This window comes from Gymnoscopelus microlampas, assembly GCF_963454915.1.
Source record: "Gymnoscopelus microlampas genome assembly, contig: SCAFFOLD_38, whole genome shotgun sequence".
In the NCBI taxonomy this organism is placed as follows: Eukaryota; Metazoa; Chordata; class Actinopteri; order Myctophiformes; family Myctophidae; genus Gymnoscopelus; species Gymnoscopelus microlampas.
This window is the reverse complement of record NW_028155792.1, coordinates 451175-469769: the sequence shown is the minus strand read 5'-3', so window position 1 is coordinate 469769 and position 18595 is coordinate 451175. Positions and strand designations below refer to the sequence as shown.

General features: G+C 42.7%; 1 protein-coding gene across 2 annotated transcripts in view; it reads left to right on the top strand.

The window, feature by feature from the left end:
• Positions 1-18430, top strand: part of LOC311041255 (multidrug resistance-associated protein 1-like) — an 88308-nt gene extending 69878 nt beyond the window's left edge. For both annotated transcript variants that reach the window (XM_084086156.1, XM_084086155.1), the window contains 10 exons: positions 3557-3764; positions 5955-6265; positions 7241-7440; positions 8445-8571; positions 10657-10758; positions 11177-11323; positions 14494-14652; positions 15959-16125; positions 16730-16924; positions 17734-18430. In XM_084086156.1, the coding sequence (XP_083942282.1) occupies positions 3557-3764; positions 5955-6265; positions 7241-7440; positions 8445-8571; positions 10657-10758; positions 11177-11323; positions 14494-14652; positions 15959-16125; positions 16730-16924; positions 17734-17842 (1725 nt within the window). In that variant the 3' untranslated portion in view covers positions 17843-18430. The remainder of the gene's footprint in view (positions 1-3556; positions 3765-5954; positions 6266-7240; positions 7441-8444; positions 8572-10656; positions 10759-11176; positions 11324-14493; positions 14653-15958; positions 16126-16729; positions 16925-17733) is intronic.
• Positions 18431-18595: the final 165 nt, after the last annotated feature.

Below are 18595 nucleotides of genomic sequence, written 5' to 3'. Positions count from 1 at the left end.
TTAATTTTACACATTTATGCATTGTGAACACATTGTGTGCTAATTGTTAACAGAGCAGTAGTAAGGTAAGGTAAGGTAATCCTTTCACGCCGTTTTACAAATCTGTGTGTGTGTGTGTGTGTGTGTGTGTGTGTGTGTGTGTGTGTGTGTGTGTGTGTGTGTGTGTGTGTGTGTGTGTGTGTGTGTGTGTGTGTGTGTGTGTGTGTGTGTGTGTGTGCGTGCGTGCGTGCGTGCGTGCGTGCGTGCGTGCGTGCGTGCGTGTGTTCTGTCTTCATGTCTGTGGACAGATTGTGTCATGGTGATAGCGTCATAACCGTGTGAGATGCATCACAGGGTAAACCGATCATAGCTAGCTGATAGCATTTAGTTCCATTAGCTTTGCTACAACATCTTCATAATAACACGTTTCCAGACATGTCATGTCTCAGTAACTTTAGTGCTTGTTAAAAAAAAGGGATTTTCAACTATTTGAGCAGCGCCTTGTGAATTCTGTCCCCTGACCCACCGCAATCTAGATACAGTAACATTCAACCTTCATTATGCTAGCAACACACATAATACATAGTCTACACATACAGTAACATAGGACTAACATAGGACTTTTGCTCTGTTTGATATGTTAAATTAAAGGATCCCTGGCTAATAAGCCAAATATGCCTTAATACCGTCACCTTGCTAAACTAATGGCCTAAGTCATTTTTTGAGGAAAATTATATTTTTGCCTAAGTCAGCTCCTCATGACACTGACCACCTCTGGTAAAAATACCTCCTAATTGAAAAGGATCATGCTGTTCACTCTCCTTTTAGTATAATGGCCTAACTCCCTAGTGTGACTTAGGACAAAAAAGGCCTTTTGTTTGGCCTAAGTCACATGGTTTTGTGACTTAGGCCAAATTATTTACTGATTTAGGCCATTTTGTTTGTTTTTTTTTGCTTTTTTTTGGCCTAAGTCAGATTTAATCCTATTTAAACCTATTTAAATCTCTTATGTTACATAACTGACAGACAGTGTTATTTATATTTAAATAGTCATAATTTGTTATAAACATTTTGGGTGAAATTATTAAGAAATATCATATAGTTTTGTTATGGATCAGTTTTTTATTTTTCCTGAAAAACTTAAAAAAATGACTTAGGCCATTAGTTTAGCAAGGCTAAGGATGCATTATATGGTATCGTGATACATATGGTATCATGGCCTCTGTATCGTGATACGTATCTATTGTGAGGTTGTAGGCGATACCCAGTCCTAATAACAACTGCTATTATTTCTGTTATTCAGGTATTGTGTGTGCACACACACACACACACACACACACACACACACACACACACACACACACACACTCTAGATGTGACAATAATGTAACCATAACAGTGAGTGTCATCATGGCCAGTTAGTGTCTGCTTCCCACATCTGCTGGTTCATATCTGAATATTTAAATGTTCACATAGACCCGTATAACCAACGTAACATCCATTTCAGAAATACTGCATTTCATATCTCTGTTGTCGGGCAAAAACCAATTATGAGCAAAATATTAACTTTTCAGAAAAAGAAAAAAAAACATGTTTTAAAACAACACAACACTGCCTCATCAAAGTTGGTGACTTCAAACATTGTCAGATACTTGAATGTGTCATTATATTATCATCACTTTACCCACATACAGCTCAAGTGGAGTTTTTCACCATTAAAGTGGAGATAGTTTACACATTTGTCCATCATTTATTAGAATGACTAAGTCAGATGGAGAAAAAAACCTGAGTTGGAGTTAGATGGTTTAAACCAGTGGTTTTCACCCTTTTTCATGCCAGGGACCCCTAAATTGATATACATTTGGCCGCGGACCCCCATCTGAAAATGTTTTTTTTTGCCAGGGACCCCAGAAGCAAAGATTTGAGTTAGAAATCTTTAAAAACATATATATATTCAAAGATTTGCACACAATTTCCAAGATTTTTCAAAAATAGCAGATATACAAGCTCATAGCGCGGCACTCGGTGCTGCGCTATGAGCTTGTAGATCTGCTATTTTTGAATAGCCAAAGCTAAGTGGTTAAAATGATTATGTCGCTGGGGACCCCCTGGTACCCCCCGAGGACCACTGATGGTCCCCGGACCACTGGTTGAGAACCACTGGTTTAAACGACAGTTTGAGGATCTAATGGAGTGAGGAGGTTTAGTCAGAAGCGCTTTTTTAATACTTTCCTTGGATCAAAATCTGTAAATCCCACACACAGACATAAAGGGTGTTCAATAGCACTGATTTATTAAAGAAAAACTAAAAGTAGAAAAACGGAGATATGAGGTTTGCGCCCGACAGCCAAGATATACAGTATGTGATCACAGGACCATGACCTTCCACCTCCCCAACCCGGCTATTCCAAAAATAACAGATCTACAAGCTCGTAGTGCGGCACCGAGTGCCGCACTACGAGCTTGTAGATCTGTTATTTTTGGAAAAATCGTGAAAATGTGTGAAAATCTGAATATATACATATATATATATATATATATATATATATTTTTTTAACTCAATTCCTGCCATACACGCATAAAGCTGTTCTGTTAAATAGCGCACTTGCCCGCCAACACGCGGGCTATTCAATTAACACGCAGGCTATTATTAAAGTCGTTCTATTAAAAACATTAGGCACGCTGTTTTAGGCACTGTAACACAGCTCTGGGATGATCCATCGTCAATCAGTGAAGAAGTATGTGGATGTGACATCATTCAAAAAAAAACGTCACTTCCGCCTGCCCTGACTATGGGATTTTCAGAAAAACAGCTGTAACTCAGTTGCTGTTTTTTGCATTGAAAACCACTGAGCCCCAGCTCCAAAATGGTGGATCGTGGTTGGAATGTTGTGGTCCGTCTGAATACACAGATCCCTCCGCCTACCCCTTCCCTCTGCCTTTTTTGTTTTTTTGGCGTCCACAGCGTTTCAAATATCATCGGATGAAGGTAATTACGCTGGCAAGGGGATGACAAACGATGTTTAATACCTTGGCGGGTGATGTGTTAAAGCGAAAATGTGTTTTACTCAAATCTTTGCTTCTGGGGGGATTCTACAAATGTCTTCTAAATCATTGGTTCTCAAAGTGGGGTCCGGGGACCCCTAGGGGTACTTGAGGGGGTTCCAGGGGGTCCCCAGCTAGATGATGGACAGGAATCAAATGGACCCTTATGGGTCTGTAACTCTGAGAGTGTACAAATGGAACCAAATGGACCCTAACGGGTCCATTTGGTTCCATTTGTACACTCTCAGAGTTAAAATAACATTTATTTTACTCAACATAAATTAAATGCCATTAAATGGGGGTCGGTAGCCTAATACATGTTAAACTGGGGGTCCTTGAAATTAAAATGGTTGAGAATCACTGCTAGAGAGCCATAAAAACCTTCTCTTATTGGGGTCCCTGGCTTATCTTTTCAAATGGGGGTCCGCGGGCTAATAAGTGTCAATGGGGGGGTCCTTGACATGAAAAAGTTTGAGAACCACTGTTCTAAAATCCTAACAGTTATGTTGTACTTATGTGTCTCTACCACCAGGTGAAGCTGGCGGTGTTCTGGGAGTACATGAAGGCCATCGGCGTGCTGCTGTCCTTCATCAGTCTGTTCCTGTTCATCGTTCACCACAGTGCCTCGCTCTTCTCCAACTACTGGCTCAGCCTGTGGACGGACGACCCCGTGGTCAATGGAACACAGCCCTACAGGGAGATGAGGCTGGGCGTCTACGGAGCTCTGGGCTTCTCACAAGGTACAGGAGGGGAGTGTGTGTGTAGGGGGGGGGGGGGGGGGGGGTTGTTAACCCATTGAAACCGGGAAAGCATCTGTCAGGTTTCCCACGGTCATGAAATTCCTGGAAATATTTTGAAATTAGAAAAACTGTTTTCCAGGCTCTGGAAAAGGTTTGGAATTAATCAAATGTTTTTGGAAAATGTTCAAAACTGTTAGTTTTCAGGATTCAAATTCTAAAATGGCCAAAGTAGCAGATCTACAAGCTCGAAACGCGGCACAAAGCGACGCTTTTCGAGCGCGTTTTGATGCTTTTCTGTGACGCTGTAGATGAGAGGTTTTCTTTCCCGACAACAACGAAATACATTGTTTTTGTCAAACATTACGTGAAAGACAGGTAAAATGCAGTGCTACTCGATACCTTGTTAGCTTGTAGATCTGTTCTTTTTGTCACGTGACGCCTTCGCTCGAGTCCGTCTCGGGGCATTGATGGCACACTGGTTTAAGAGTCTCATTATTGCACTGTATGATTTCTATAGTCCTGGAAATGGGGTTAAAATACATTGGAAAAGTTTTGAAAATGCATTGTTAAAAATGTGTGGGAATCCTGATCTGTGTCATTTTAGGTTTCTTTGACTATTCAAAAATTGCAGATCTACTTGTAGAACTACATACTTGTAGATCTGCTATTGAACCCATTAAGACCTGGAACGCATCTGTGTCATTTTTTTTAATTTGAGCTATTTTGTACTTTGGCTATTCAAAAATAGCAGATCTACAAGCTTGTAGATCTATTTTTTAAAAATCTTGAAAATGTGTGCAAATCTTTGAAATATATATATTATTTTAAAGCGTTTTTTTTTTACTCAAATCTTTGCTTCTGGGGGTCCCTGTAACAAAATATTTTGATGGGGGTCAGCGCCCAAATACATATCATTTTGGGGGTCCTTGACATGAAAAAGATTGAGCACCACTGATATAGAAACATACGTTTTGTCAGAATACTGTTGAGATTTAGGAGACATGTAGAATCGGCTTCAGGTCTCAATGGGTTTAATGTCTTACTCGACGATACGATACGATAATACTTTATTGTCAGTTTGCACTGAAATTTGTCTTGCGACCCAAAAACAGCCATGTATGCAACATATAACAGTACACACATTTGACATGACACAAGAAAACAACAAAATACAAAATACATACATAAAGACATGCAAAGACAAGAGCAATGTCCACCACTCAGCCTACCCCTGGCTTATAACTCCTGATTAAGCCTCAATGTCGTCTGATGGACAAAGGACCTCTTCAGTTTGACCTTATTGTATGTAGGAACACTGTATCTCCTTCCTGAAGGCAGCAACCTATATTCTCCATACAAAGCATGGCTAGTGTTTGAAGTGATATTCCTTGCCAACCTTATCATACTGTTATCATACGTAGATGTATAGAGCCTCTGAAGTGGTTGTCCAACAATCTTTGAACAAATGTTCACTTGCTGCAGCAGTTGTGACTTTAAAGCTACAGACAGACATCCATACCAGGTGGTACTACAGTACTGCAGAACACTCATAATAACAGAAGTGAAAAACAAAAGAAGAATCTGTCTACTAGCACCAAAAGATCTCAGACGGCGAAGGAAATAGACTCTTTGTTTTGTCTTCTTACCCACTGATTCAATCTGGTCTTTCCATGACAAAAGGTGGTCTATTACTACTCCTAGGTATGTATACGAACATACCTGGTTGATCTGTTCACTATGAATGGTAATGGGGGATCTGTGTATCTCTAGTGGGGCACCAAAAACAATCTCTTCTGTCTTTTTTGTGTTAATGATAAGAGCGTTGTTATCACTCCACTCCACCACCTTATTTACTCTGTGTTGGTGCAGTCCAGGATCACTGGAACTATCCAAAAGAGAAATCAAAACTGTATCATCAGAGTACTTGAGAATGTATTGGTCTGGCTTGTCAGTGCGACATTCAGACAGACATTTCTCAGTACTACAGCTGTCAGTATAAAGGGTGAAAAGTACAGCTGAGATTACACAACCCTGGGGAGCACCAACATTAGTGGTTAATGCTGAGGAGAGGGTTTTGTTCACTTTCACCCTCTGTACTATGTTAGTAAGGAAGGAAGCATACCAGTGAATTAAGTAGCACTACCACGTGTGCTGTTTACATTTCTGACCCCCCCCCCCTCCCCCCCACAGGCGTGGCGGTGTTCTGCTACTCCATCTCGGTGTCCATCGGGGGCATCCTGGCCTCGCGCTACCTCCACCAGTCCATGCTGTTCAACGTGCTGCGCTCGCCCATGTCCTTCTTTGAGCGCACGCCCAGCGGGAACCTGGTGAACCGCTTCGCCAAGGAGACGGACACCATCGACTCGGTGCTGCCCGGCATCATCAAGATGTTCATGGGCTCCATGTTCAACGTGCTGGGGGGCTGCGCCATGATCCTGGTGGCCACGCCCCTGGTGGCCATCATCATCCCGCCGCTGGGCCTGCTCTACCTCTTTGTCCAGGTGGGGAAAAAGTACTCAAATGTTTTTACTTAACCCATTAAGACCTGAAGCCGATTCTACATGTCTCCTAAATCTCAACAGTATTCTATATCAGTGGTGCTCAATCTTTTTCATGTCAAGGACCCCCAAAATAATATGTATTTGGCCGCGGACCCCCATCAAAATATTTTGTTCCAGGGACCCCCCAGAAGCAAAGATTTGAGTTAAAAATGTTCGCTTTAAAAATATATATATTCAATGATTTGCACACACTTTCACGATTTTTCAAAAATAGCAGATCTACAAGCTCGTAGCGCGGCACTCGGTGCCCCGCTATGAGCTTGTAGATCTGCTATTTTTGAATAGCCCAAAGTGTAGAATAATGCTTTTTAGCTCAAATATAAAAATGACACAGTTCCAGGTCTTAATGGGTTAAGTAAAAGTATCAATGCTGCAGTGTAGAAATACTCCGTTTAGTCCGTTACGAGTAAAAGTCCGGAATTCAAAATGTACTTGAGTAAGTACTCATTGTGCAGAATGACCCATTTCATAAGTTCTCAAATGTATAAAAATCTTTTGAAAATAGCAGATCTACAGGCACACAATGCGTCGCATAGCGACACATTGTGTGCCTGTAGATCTGCTATTTAATCTGTGTATTAATCTGTGTATTTAATCCGTTAAAGGTTTCATGTTTTTTTTAGGTTTTCTGGCCTCAGTTACACCTAAAAAAATTGAACTTTGAACATTTAGTGTTTTTTCTGTGGTCTGGGGTTTTATAAATAATTAGGCTTCTGTGAAGTCCATATGAGCTTGTAGATCTGATTTTCTTTTTTAGATTTGTTTTAAAGATGCAAATCTTTGAATATATATATATTTTAAAGCAAACATTTGTTAGCACGGCATTCGGTGCCGTGCTATGAGCACTGGTCTAAATGTGTTTAATTCTCTTTCTCTCTCTCTCTCTCTCTCTCTCTCTCTCTCTCTCACACACAGAGGTTCTACGTGGCGTCGTCTCGCCAGCTGAAGCGTCTGGAGTCGGTGAGCCGCTCTCCGGTCTACACACACTTCAGTGAGACCCTGCTGGGCACCAGCGTCATACGGGCCTTCGGGGAGCAGGAGCGCTTCATCCGCGAGAGCGACCACCGCGTCGACCACAACCAGAGAGCCTACTACCCCAGCATCGTGGCCAACAGGTGAGCCATGCCCGGGTGTTAACACATTGGCTGCCAAACACGGTTCAAACCGTGTTTTCACAGAGTAGCGCTTTGGTGCTGGTGGACTGGTCTTCAAAATTGTAAATGCAGATTTGCCCGAAATGCCCCCTATTCCCACATATCTGAGTAAATACCTCCAAAAAGTTAGCGACACCCACGGCCACGAAACTAGAGGGAGCGTTAACAACAATTTGGTACCACCCACCCATAAAACAAACATGGGCAAATTCTCCTTCTACAGCACGGCCATCAAGGATTGGAATAGTCTAATCCAGGGGTTTTCAACCAGTGGTCCGGGGACCACCGGTGGTCCTTGAGGGGGTTCCAGGGGGTCCACAGCCAAATTAATAGTTAGCAACCAAATTGACCCTTATATGTCTGTAACTCTGAGAGTGTACAAATTGAACCAAATGGACCCTAACGGGTCCATTTGGTTCCATTTGTACACTCTCAGAGTTAAATGAACACTGATGATGGTGATACAGTGTAGATTGGGACCCCCAAGATATCTAAATGGTTGAGTCCCTGGCATATCTTTTCAAATGGGGGTCCCTGGGCTAATATTTGTCAATTTGGGGGTCCTTGATGCGAAAAAGGTTGAAAACCCCTGGTCTAATCCCATCCCTCAAAAAATGCAGTTTGCTGGGCTCATTTAAAAGAGCCCTAAAAAATCTTTCTGGAGGCCAAAAGAGGAGGTAGTACCATTTTCCCGTTAGACAGAAGACCCCCCCCCCCGTTCTTGTACATATATGTTTTTTTCCCCTTTTTTTTTGTTGTTGTGCATAGTGTTATCTTTTTTCTTTTCTTTTTTGTATTGATACTCAAACTGTGGTGCCACTTTATATGTCTATGAATTGAATACCAAGGCCCTCATTGGAAACAAGACCGCAAGGACTTTCATGAACGGACCTGTTAGACAAAGTATATTTAAATGTAACTGTGCTGTTTTACATTTTTTGCCTAATAAACTATTCAATCTAAAGGTGGATGGCAGTGCGTCTGGAGTTTGTGGGGAACTGCATCGTGTCGTTTGCCGCTCTGTTCGCTGTGATGGCCAGAGAGAGCCTGAGTCCTGGCATCATGGGCCTGTCCATCTCCTACGCTCTGCAGGTACACGCACGCACGCACGCACGCACGCACGCACGCACGCACGCACGCACGCACGCACGCACGCACACACACACACACACACACACACACACACACACACACACACACTCACACACACACACACACACTCACACTCACACTCACACTCACACTCACACACACTCACACTCACACACACGCACACAATCTAACACCTCAGTCACTAGGAGTTCAACGTTGCTGTTTTCTTAACCACTGAAACCGTATCAGGGCTCTTCGACGTTTTTCAGCCCAAGGACCCCCTAGCTGAAAGAGAGATGAAGCAGGGACCCCCCACTACATACTGTATAAAATTGTATTTTCATAGATTTCATAGACCAACACCAAACCTCTTTGCCGAAAATAGCCGATCTACAAGCTCACAACGCCTCGCGGCGCGAGGCGTTGTGAGCTTGAAGATCTGCTATTTTTTTGGCTTAAGTTCTCTCCAGAATAGGAATAATAGAGTGGTTGATGTAAAAAAAAAATCATATCACACAAGGATTTGGCAACCCCCGTGTAGTAACTCTGAGGACCCCCTAGGGGTCCCGGACCCCCTGTTGAAGACCCCTGCCTCTGGTCCTGTTGACCGGAGCTTTTTTTTGTAGGGAAAGCTTTCACTGAAAATAGCAGATCAACACACTGGCAGCGCGTTGTGAGCGTGTCAATCTGCAATTTGTACTGCATTCGTGTGACACTCTTGTAGTAATAAGTAATAATAATAATAAAATGTTATTTATATAGCACCTCTCAAAACTGAGTTACAAAATGCTTTACAAAGGAAACAACAAAACAACACAGAAAACAGAACGAAAGAAAGAAAAAAAACTTGTGTCCAACTGATATTTTGGTACCCGATATGGCCTTATTTGGTTATATCGTATCAGTGAAATTTCTCCCCGGTATGAAAAAAAAAAGGTTTGCTCAAAAGGCATGTTGCTGGTGTAATGACATATTTTGTCCAGCAGAGTGCTCTGAGCTCACATTTCAGTACCATACTCTACTACTCTACACAACATCAAACCAAACAAAAACATCTCCGACCAAAGCAGCTTCAACCAGCGGATACTTTTCCCAGATGTAACAGTAAATTACTTCAATCTGATGACTGCTTCAGCCCAAAACATGCCATAAATAATTGTGGATTGTCCTATAATAATAATGATAGGCTGAAGCTACTCACTTCTATTTTAGCGTCGTCATTTTGGCTTAGTTTGTTACGCCTCAAACAAAAACAACACCACCACAGCTGTAGTGTTAATTAATTAATTAATTGGCTACAGCGTAGACCGACCGACGAAATAATCACCCGTGATTATTTCAAAATACTAACCAGCCGCCCGTCAAATAATGGACCTGTTGTCCGCCCGTTTACTCGTGATTACATGCAGAGTAAAATGTAAATAGCCTACAGACAGTCACTCAATTTAAAAGTGTGTTGAAATGTGTTGAAAAAGATAGCAGCCTTCAACAACAGAGCTACATTCAGTGGTCAGGTTCGTTCAGAAATCAAGTGAAGACGGAGGAGCGAGCTTTAGCCACACGCGCGAACGCGCACATACGCACTTCGCATGTGTCATTGTTTACGTCGTCAGATGGTTTTAATTTGAAGGTTTAACAGGATGTTCAATGTGTTTTGTGAGTTAAGATAAGTGACCAGCGTGCTCCATGCCGTTGTGCTGTGTTAAGTTACACAAGTGACGTTGTTTGGGCGGAGACAGTGCTCTCTGATTTTCACAATATATTTTTTTTGTTCAGTACCGGCCATCCCTGTACCCGTGAACTTATAAAAGTATTTTTTTCACCCGTCAAACGCGGGTACCCGTCGTGGGCCGCTGGTCATCAAATTATTGTCTTAGCAATGCGACAAAAACAAAAAAATATCCATGAATTCAAGTCTCCATGGGGTGACTAATACATAGAAAATGTCCATTGATTTTGCATTTCTTTGATTAATCGTTTGTTTTTCACCCTTGTTTATCACTTGTGCATTATTATATCGTGTGTGTGTGTGTGTGTGTGTGTGTGTGTGTGTGTGTGTGTGTGTGTGTGTGTGTGTGTGTGTAGCTGACAGCCTCTCTGTCATGGCTGGTGAGGATGTCTTCTGATGTGGAAACAAACATCGTAGCTGTGGAGAGGGTGAAGGAATACGGAGACACAGAGAAAGAGGTATGAAACTAACACTGTTACAATGGAGAGAGAGAAAGAAAGAATACGGAGACACAGAGAAAGAGGTTATGAAACAGGGGAGTGCTTGGGGTTCAATTGATAATCTGAGATTGTGTGTGGATTTCTAGTAACTAACATTAGGTTACATACTGTTGTGTACGTTTGGGTTAAGAATTGGGATTGGTATCTAGTGGCGAGGAATGATCAGTTTGGAACCTGTGCTAGGCTCTCAGAGGAATAGCCATTAAAGTGTGTGTGTGTGTGTGTGTGGTGTGTGTGTGTGTGTGTGTGTGTGTGTGTGTGTGTGTGTGTGTGTGTGTGTGTGTGTGTGTGTGTGTGTGTGTGTGTGTGTGTGTGTGTGTGTGTGTGTGTGTGTGTGTGTGTGTGTGTGTGTGTGTGTGTCCTCTCCGTCCACCAGGCAGAGTGGAGTCACGACCCCTCCACCCTGCCTCCAGGCTGGCCCACAGCAGGCTTCATAGAGATCAGAGACTTTGGCCTGCGCTACAGAGAGGACCAGGAGCTGGCCATCAGGAACATCACCGTGTCCATCCAGGGAGGGGAGAAGGTATCACTTATGTGTTAAAGTAGAGCTCACACATTGTTGCTGCTATTAACGGGGTATTTATCACAGTAACTTACATACACAGAAATCTGATAAATATAGGTATCCCGCCCGACCTGAAATTGCATTTTCTGTTCACTGAAGAGGAGGAGAGGCGGGGGGTGGGGGGGGGGGGACTCCTGTTACTGAACAATCACTCTATAGCAATGATTACTATCAGAACATAGAGCTATTTAACACTGTTACTGAACAAACACTCTATAGCCATGATTACTATCAGAACATAGAGCTATTTAACACTGTTACTGAACAAACACTCTATAGCCATGATTACTATCATAACATAGAGCTATTTAACACTGTTACTGAACAAACACTCTATAGCAGTGGTTCTCAACCTGTGGTACGCGTACCACCGGTGGTACTTGAGCCCCCCCCTGGTGGTACGCGGAAGAATCTTCCCAAAAATGAAAAAAGTGGGGGGGAAATGAAAAAAAAAAAAAAAAAATTATATATATGAAAACATAATAAAACTATCGAAATACTACTTTGAATGGAAATAACATTACCATAATATCACTCAAATTTAATTTAAAAAAGGTTTTGTTGAACACTTTGTCAGCGTGGGAACAGCGCATTTCTTGGCTGTTACTTTGAATGCGCCGGTACTGGTAGCCACGATCAAAACAAACACGGTGACGGGCAGGGGTGAAAGTGGGCCGGCACGGTCCGGAACGGCGTTCCGGTAAAAGATTCGGTGGCGGAACGCCGTTCCGTTAAGAAAAAGTCAAACGGGACGACGGGACACTCTCACAGATCCGTGATTTCCCCCCACTGTTTGTCTGACTTTTTTTTTTCTCCCCCGTTCCGCATAAACAGCTGCTTTCGCGTGAAGTTAAGTAGTTTCAACTAGGCTACCTGGGTACTTCTACTTCCAGTAGTATGATTTCAAAATAAAACGTGTGTTGAATTGTAACATTACAAGGATAGAGTTTTAAAAAACCTCTTATTCTGAAATGCACATCGTTTTGAAAGGAAACCAGATTTATTTTCTGGAGGCCACTTGACAGCTTTCTGCTCACGGAACACAGCTCCACTTGACTAACGTGCATCGTCAAAATGTCAATAACACGGACGTGGGTCATGGGACATTATGGAATATAAAGACTTTGTGGCAAAAGTTCATATTTACAACCATGATCTCTGAAACCAAGACAATGTGGGGCTATGGAACAAAAGTGTGTTTTCTTTCATCTTTTCAGAAGGTGAGTAATTCATCTTATCTAATGCTGACAGTGGTGGAAAGTAACTAAGTACATGTACTCAAATACTGTACTTGAGTATAATTTTAAGGTAATTTTACTTGACTGGAGTATTTCCAATTTGCAATATTTTTATTTCTATTCCAATACATCTCAGAGGCAAATATTATACTTTTACTCCACCTCAATTATTTGAAAACTTTAGTTACTACTAGTAACTTTGTGGATTTTAATTATTATGACAAAACATACATAAACCGCTTCAGCCCCATTTAAACTTTGGCTTTTTGAAAATGTACTTGGTATTGTACAGTATGGTCAAGTTGGACATGAGTTAATAGCGTTACTATCATTTTTAACCACTTAGCTTTGGCAATTCAAAAACAGCAGGCACCGCCCTATGAGCTTGTAGATCTGCTATTTTTGGAAAAACCATGAAAAAGTGTTGCATATCTTTGAATATATATATTTTTTTAAAGCGAAAATGAACTGATATCTTTGCTTCTGGGGGTCCCTGGCACAAAACATTTTCAAATGGGGGTCCACGGCCGAATGTTTATCAATTTAGGGGTCCTTGGCATGATAAAGGTTGAAAACCACTGCCCTAAATCCATCCTAAACCCGCCCAAAAAGCATCAATAACCGCTAATAACCGCCCAAAAAATCGCGCGCGCTGTGCGCGCGCAAAATATATATTTTTGGCGGTAATGGTACTTGGAATGACAGATAAAATCTGAGGTGGTACTTGTTGTAAAAAGGTTGAGAACCACTGCTCTATAGCCATGATTACTATCAGAACATAGAGCTATTTAACACTGTTACTGAACAAACACTCTATAGCCATGATTGCTATCAGAATATAGAGCAATTTAACACTTATTTTAAAACAATATATCACTTACCCGACCTTTAACTCATTGACTGCCGGAGTAAATAAATAAATAATTCGGCCCCTGCCAGTGATTTATTTTGTTTTACCTTACCTTACCTTAGCTTACCTTAGCTTAGCTTAGCTTAGCTTAGCTTAGCTTAGCTTAGCTTACCTTACCTTAGCTTAGCTTTCAACTTGTCACAGAGTATTTATCTCCAGTACGGTCGATCCCCAGAGCGTTGCTAAACACACCATGTGCTTCCAGCGAGAAAAGATATGATAATAATCGCGACCCTCCGTTCGCTAGTTATTGGCCGTTGAATATAGAATGTCTCGCCTTGCTTCCCTGCTCCACTGGGAGTCAAATGGTGACTCATAGGTTAGCGAAGAGAGCCGTCTAGCGTAAACACTGGAAACACCAGTACACGTCAAAACACGTCCTTGGCGGTGAGGGCCTTGGATTGACACACGCATGAATTCAAGTTCTCAGTCGCCACGGCTGATTTCAGTCTTTTGGATTCCATAGAAGCCAGCATGTCTTCCATGGAAGCAATGTTGCGCAGCGAAAATAGCCGATCTACAAGCTCTCAATGCGTCTGCGACGCATTGAGAGCTTGTAGATCGGCTATTTTCGGTTAATATTTTCAAAGATTGGATTTGAAGTTGTCAAACTAGCAAAATATTTAGAGGCATTTTCCATAAAACCCTAATGGTCTCGGATATGTCATAAAAGCAAAGGTTAAATCCTCAATCTGTGATTTCTTCACCTGGTTGGCAGTATGTAGAACAGCAGCACTAAAACATAATCAAGATTCATTTGACATATCGTGTTAATTGTTTAGGAAACGGCGCTAGTGTGGGGAGGGGCTCCTTTCACACTGTTTCACAAATCACATGATAAGACTTGGCCATACACATGCTTTCAGTCGAGAGATTTAATTTTGCTTTAATCCATGCACACGTCAAAACCACGTCCTTGTCAGTGAATGAGTGAAGGGTCCTGTTCCATAAATGGTCTTTGTTGTGTTGTGGTCCATCAGGTGGGCATTGTGGGGCGTACGGGAGCAGGGAAGTCCTCCCTCACACTGGGCCTGTTCCGCATCATCGAGGCGTCTGAAGGCTGCATCCTGATCGACGGGGTGGATATCGCTACACTGGGCCTGCACGAGCTGCGCTCCAGGATCACCATCATACCACAGGTCAGTGCACTGTGATGTGTTGACCTTGAGCTTGTAGATCTGCTATTTTGGAAAAATCGTAAAACTTTGTGTTTGAATATACATATATATATATGTTTTAAGCTAAATCTTTGCTTCTGGGGGGGTCCCTGGAACAACATATTTTGAGATGGGGGTCCGCGGCCAAATACATATCATTTTGGGGGGTCCTTGACGTGAAAAAGGTTTGAGAACCACTGATATTATAGCAACATACGTTTTTTCTAGGGTTGTCCGATATTGGCTTTTTTACCGATAACCGATATACCGATATTGTCCAACTCTTAATTACCGATACCGATATCAACCGATACCGATATATGCGGGGATTATTGTGATTAGGGTAAGCTCAAATTTCATATCACACACACCATATACAGTAAAAACTCCTGTAACTTATTTATAAAGCAAAAAAAAAAAAAAAAAAAAAAAATTTTTTTTTTTTTTTTCAAAAACCGATACCGATATTTTCCCGATATCAATTTTTATGCTAATATCGGCCGATAATATCGGGAGGCCGATAAAATCGGACATCCCTAGTTTTTTCCAAAAAACGTTAGGATTTAGAAGACATTTGTAGAATATATATTCAAAGATTTGCAAAAGGTTTCACGAAAGGTTGCGCTCTGTTTGCACTATGAGCTTGTAGATCTGCTATTTTTTGAATAGCCAAAGATATCTAAAATGACACAGATGCATTCTTAATGGATTAATGCAGGGGTCTTCAACGTTTCCAGGCCAAGGACCCCCTAGCTGAGAGAGAGATGAAGCAGGGACCCCCTACTCTATATTGTATAAAATTGTGTTTCAGATTAAAGTTTTTTTTTAAACTTAGTCTGGTCTTTTTCCCCTCTACACCTATAGCCTCTTTGCCAAAAATAGCCGATCTACAAGCTCTCAGGCGTTGAGAGCTTGTAGATCTGCTATTTTCGGCTAATGTTCCCCTCAGAAAAGGAGGTTAGTGGTTAATGTAAAAAAAACTAAATCCTATCACACAAAGATTTGGCGGACCCCCTATAGTAGCTCTGAGGACCCCCTAGGGGTCCCGGACCCCCTGTCGAAGACCCCTGGATTAATGTCAACATGACTATCAATGTCATTAAAATATTCGTATTGTTCATTGTGTCTTTCAACTCTAAAGGAGTACAGAACCCGCCAGAATGATCTCCTCTATAACTCTGTTGCATCCTCTTGACACACACACACACACACACACACACACACACACACACACACACACACACACACACACGCGCGCGCGGTGTGACGTTGTCCTTCCTCCCTGTAGGACCCAGTGTTGTTTTCTGGCTCTCTGAGGATGAACTTGGACCCGTTCGACGGCTACTCTGACGAGGAGGTGTGGGGAGCTCTGGAGCTGGCTCACCTCAAGACCTTTGTCTCGGGTCTGCCCGACAAGCTGAACCACGAATGTTCTGAAGGAGGAGAGAACCTCAGGTACCGTACAGTATGTCTGTCTGTGTTGATTTCGTCGACTAAAACTATGACGAAACATGTTCGTGGACTACCTTTTTTCACTGACGAAAACAAAATAAAAATAAAATAAAAGATTAAATATATTGACACTTTCGTCAACAAATAAAAACTAGACTAAAATGTCAGTGAGGGGCTAGTGGAGAGGAGATCCAGTAGAACTAAAAGACAAGTCATTTTATGTTTGGTTGTGCTCGGGTGTTGCGCTCTGACAATAGCCGATCTACAAGCTCACAACTCGTCGCGCTGCGACGCGTTGTGAGCTTGTAGATCTGCTATTTTCAGCACGCAAGTGTAAGATCAGCCATTACGGCATTACGACGCCATCAAGGCACCGCCAAAATACATTTTAGTCGACTAAATCAACTGTAGATTTGGTCGACTATAATCTTATGATATTTAGTCGACTAAAACTAGACAGAAACCAAAACATTTCAGATGACTAAAATATGACTAAAACTAAATCAAAATTTGCTGTCAAAATCAACACTGCTGTCCACACAGCCAGCCTGCATATGGTCAACCATACAAAACTCAAATTCATCTCTCTCTCTCTCTCTCTCTCCAGTCTGGGTCAGAGGCAGCTGGTGTGTCTGGCCAGAGCCCTGCTGAGGAAGACCAAGATCCTGGTCCTGGACGAAGCCACGGCCGCCGTGGACATGGAGACAGACAACCTGATCCAGTCCACCATCCGCACGCAGTTTGAGGACTGTACTGTCCTCACCATCGCTCACAGACTGAACACTATCATGGACTATACCAGGTACACACACACACACCATAGCTGAGTGGTTAGTGAGCCCGCCTAGGTCGCCCCAGGTTCGATTCCAGGCCAGGACAGCATATGTGTCGATGAAATGAAATTTGTCCCTGAGCAAGACTCTTAACCCCTAATTGCTCACAGGTTCTCATTGGAAACAAGACCGCAAGGACTTTCATGAACGACCTGTTAAAAGGAATTATCCTTATCCTTCATGGCTTACCCTAATGTCCATGGCTGGATCACCAGAGGAAACAAAGTTCTTAGTCTTGCACTGCTGCTGCTTGGTGTTAAAGAGCTCTCTGTAGTTATTCTCACAGGCCTGGAAGTCCACCCATTCGCACTCGGTGCCACGCTATGAGCTTGTATATCTGCTATTTTTGAAAAGCCAAAGAAATCTTAAAATGACACACAGATGTGTTCCCGGTCTTAACTCTTTCACTGCCAGTTTAAATATATAAATGAATCGCGCACTGCCAGGGATTTTTGGTTTTCCTTACCTTTTCAAGTAGTCACAGAATATTTATATCCAGTGTGATGGATCCCCTGATGGGTGCTAAACACAGAGGTGATCTCCTGGATCTGTGTGACTTGAGGATGAAATGGTCACTCGTGTGTTAGAGAAGAGAACATCGCGATCGGGTGGGGAAACCAATGAAAACAAAAAAAAGTCCTAAAAGTCGTCTTTGGCAGTCTGAGCCTTTTGGAAAAAGTCGTCCTTGGCAGTGAAAGAGTTAATGGGTTAAAACCAGGGTTAGAAAAGCACACTGTGTTTGATAGTGACTCCTGTTCTCTGTTCTCCTCCCTGTCAGGGTGCTGGTGCTGGACAAAGGGGAGATGGCAGAGTTCGACACTCCCTCCAACCTGGTGTCTCAGAGAGGAATCTTTTACAGGATGGCCAAAGACTCCGGGTTGGTCTGAACCCCAGAACCAGAACCAGTGACACACACAAACACCTCCATCTGCTCCCTCTGGCTCCTCCCCATGAGGCGGAGCTAGAGAGACAAAGAGAGACAGAGACAAAACGGAGAGAGAGAGAGAGGGAACTTTATGGAACGGAACGTTTTTTTTTTGTTTAGTTTTTGACAGCGTTATGCTGAAACGTGTGTCGTTTTAAGCGTTTACGTGTTCCACTCCACACTCCAAAGTCTACACACACAGTGTACAACGTCTCGGGCCTCCTTTATAGCCATGCACGGCCAGTATCGCCACCATCAGGTTGGGAGGGACACCACACCTCAATCTGCTGCTGTTCTCAGTTTGTTTTTTCCTGTTTGTTTTTTTTGGTAAAAGGACAAAATCACACAACAGCTGTCATCGTTCCCGTTTCCCCCCCGAACCAAACCGTTTTATGCATCCCGTTTCATATCCCGCTCCATCGTAAAAAAAAGGTTCCCTTCTCGTGTCACGGCGGGCTCTCGTCGTCGCGGTGGCACAGCGGGGGTTCATCTCTCGGGGCAGAGAATGTAATGAAGAGAGAGAGAGAAAGGGTACATACACACATGTCCGTTCGCGACCGTTCCGCGTCCGTTCGCCGGAAGTCCCATCCACTCCCATGTAAAAAAAAAACGGGACCGTACGGTCCCGTTTTTTTTTTACATGGGAGTGGATGGGACTTCCGGCGAACGGAAGCGGTATGAAACGGACGCGAAACGGTCGCGAAACGGACATGTG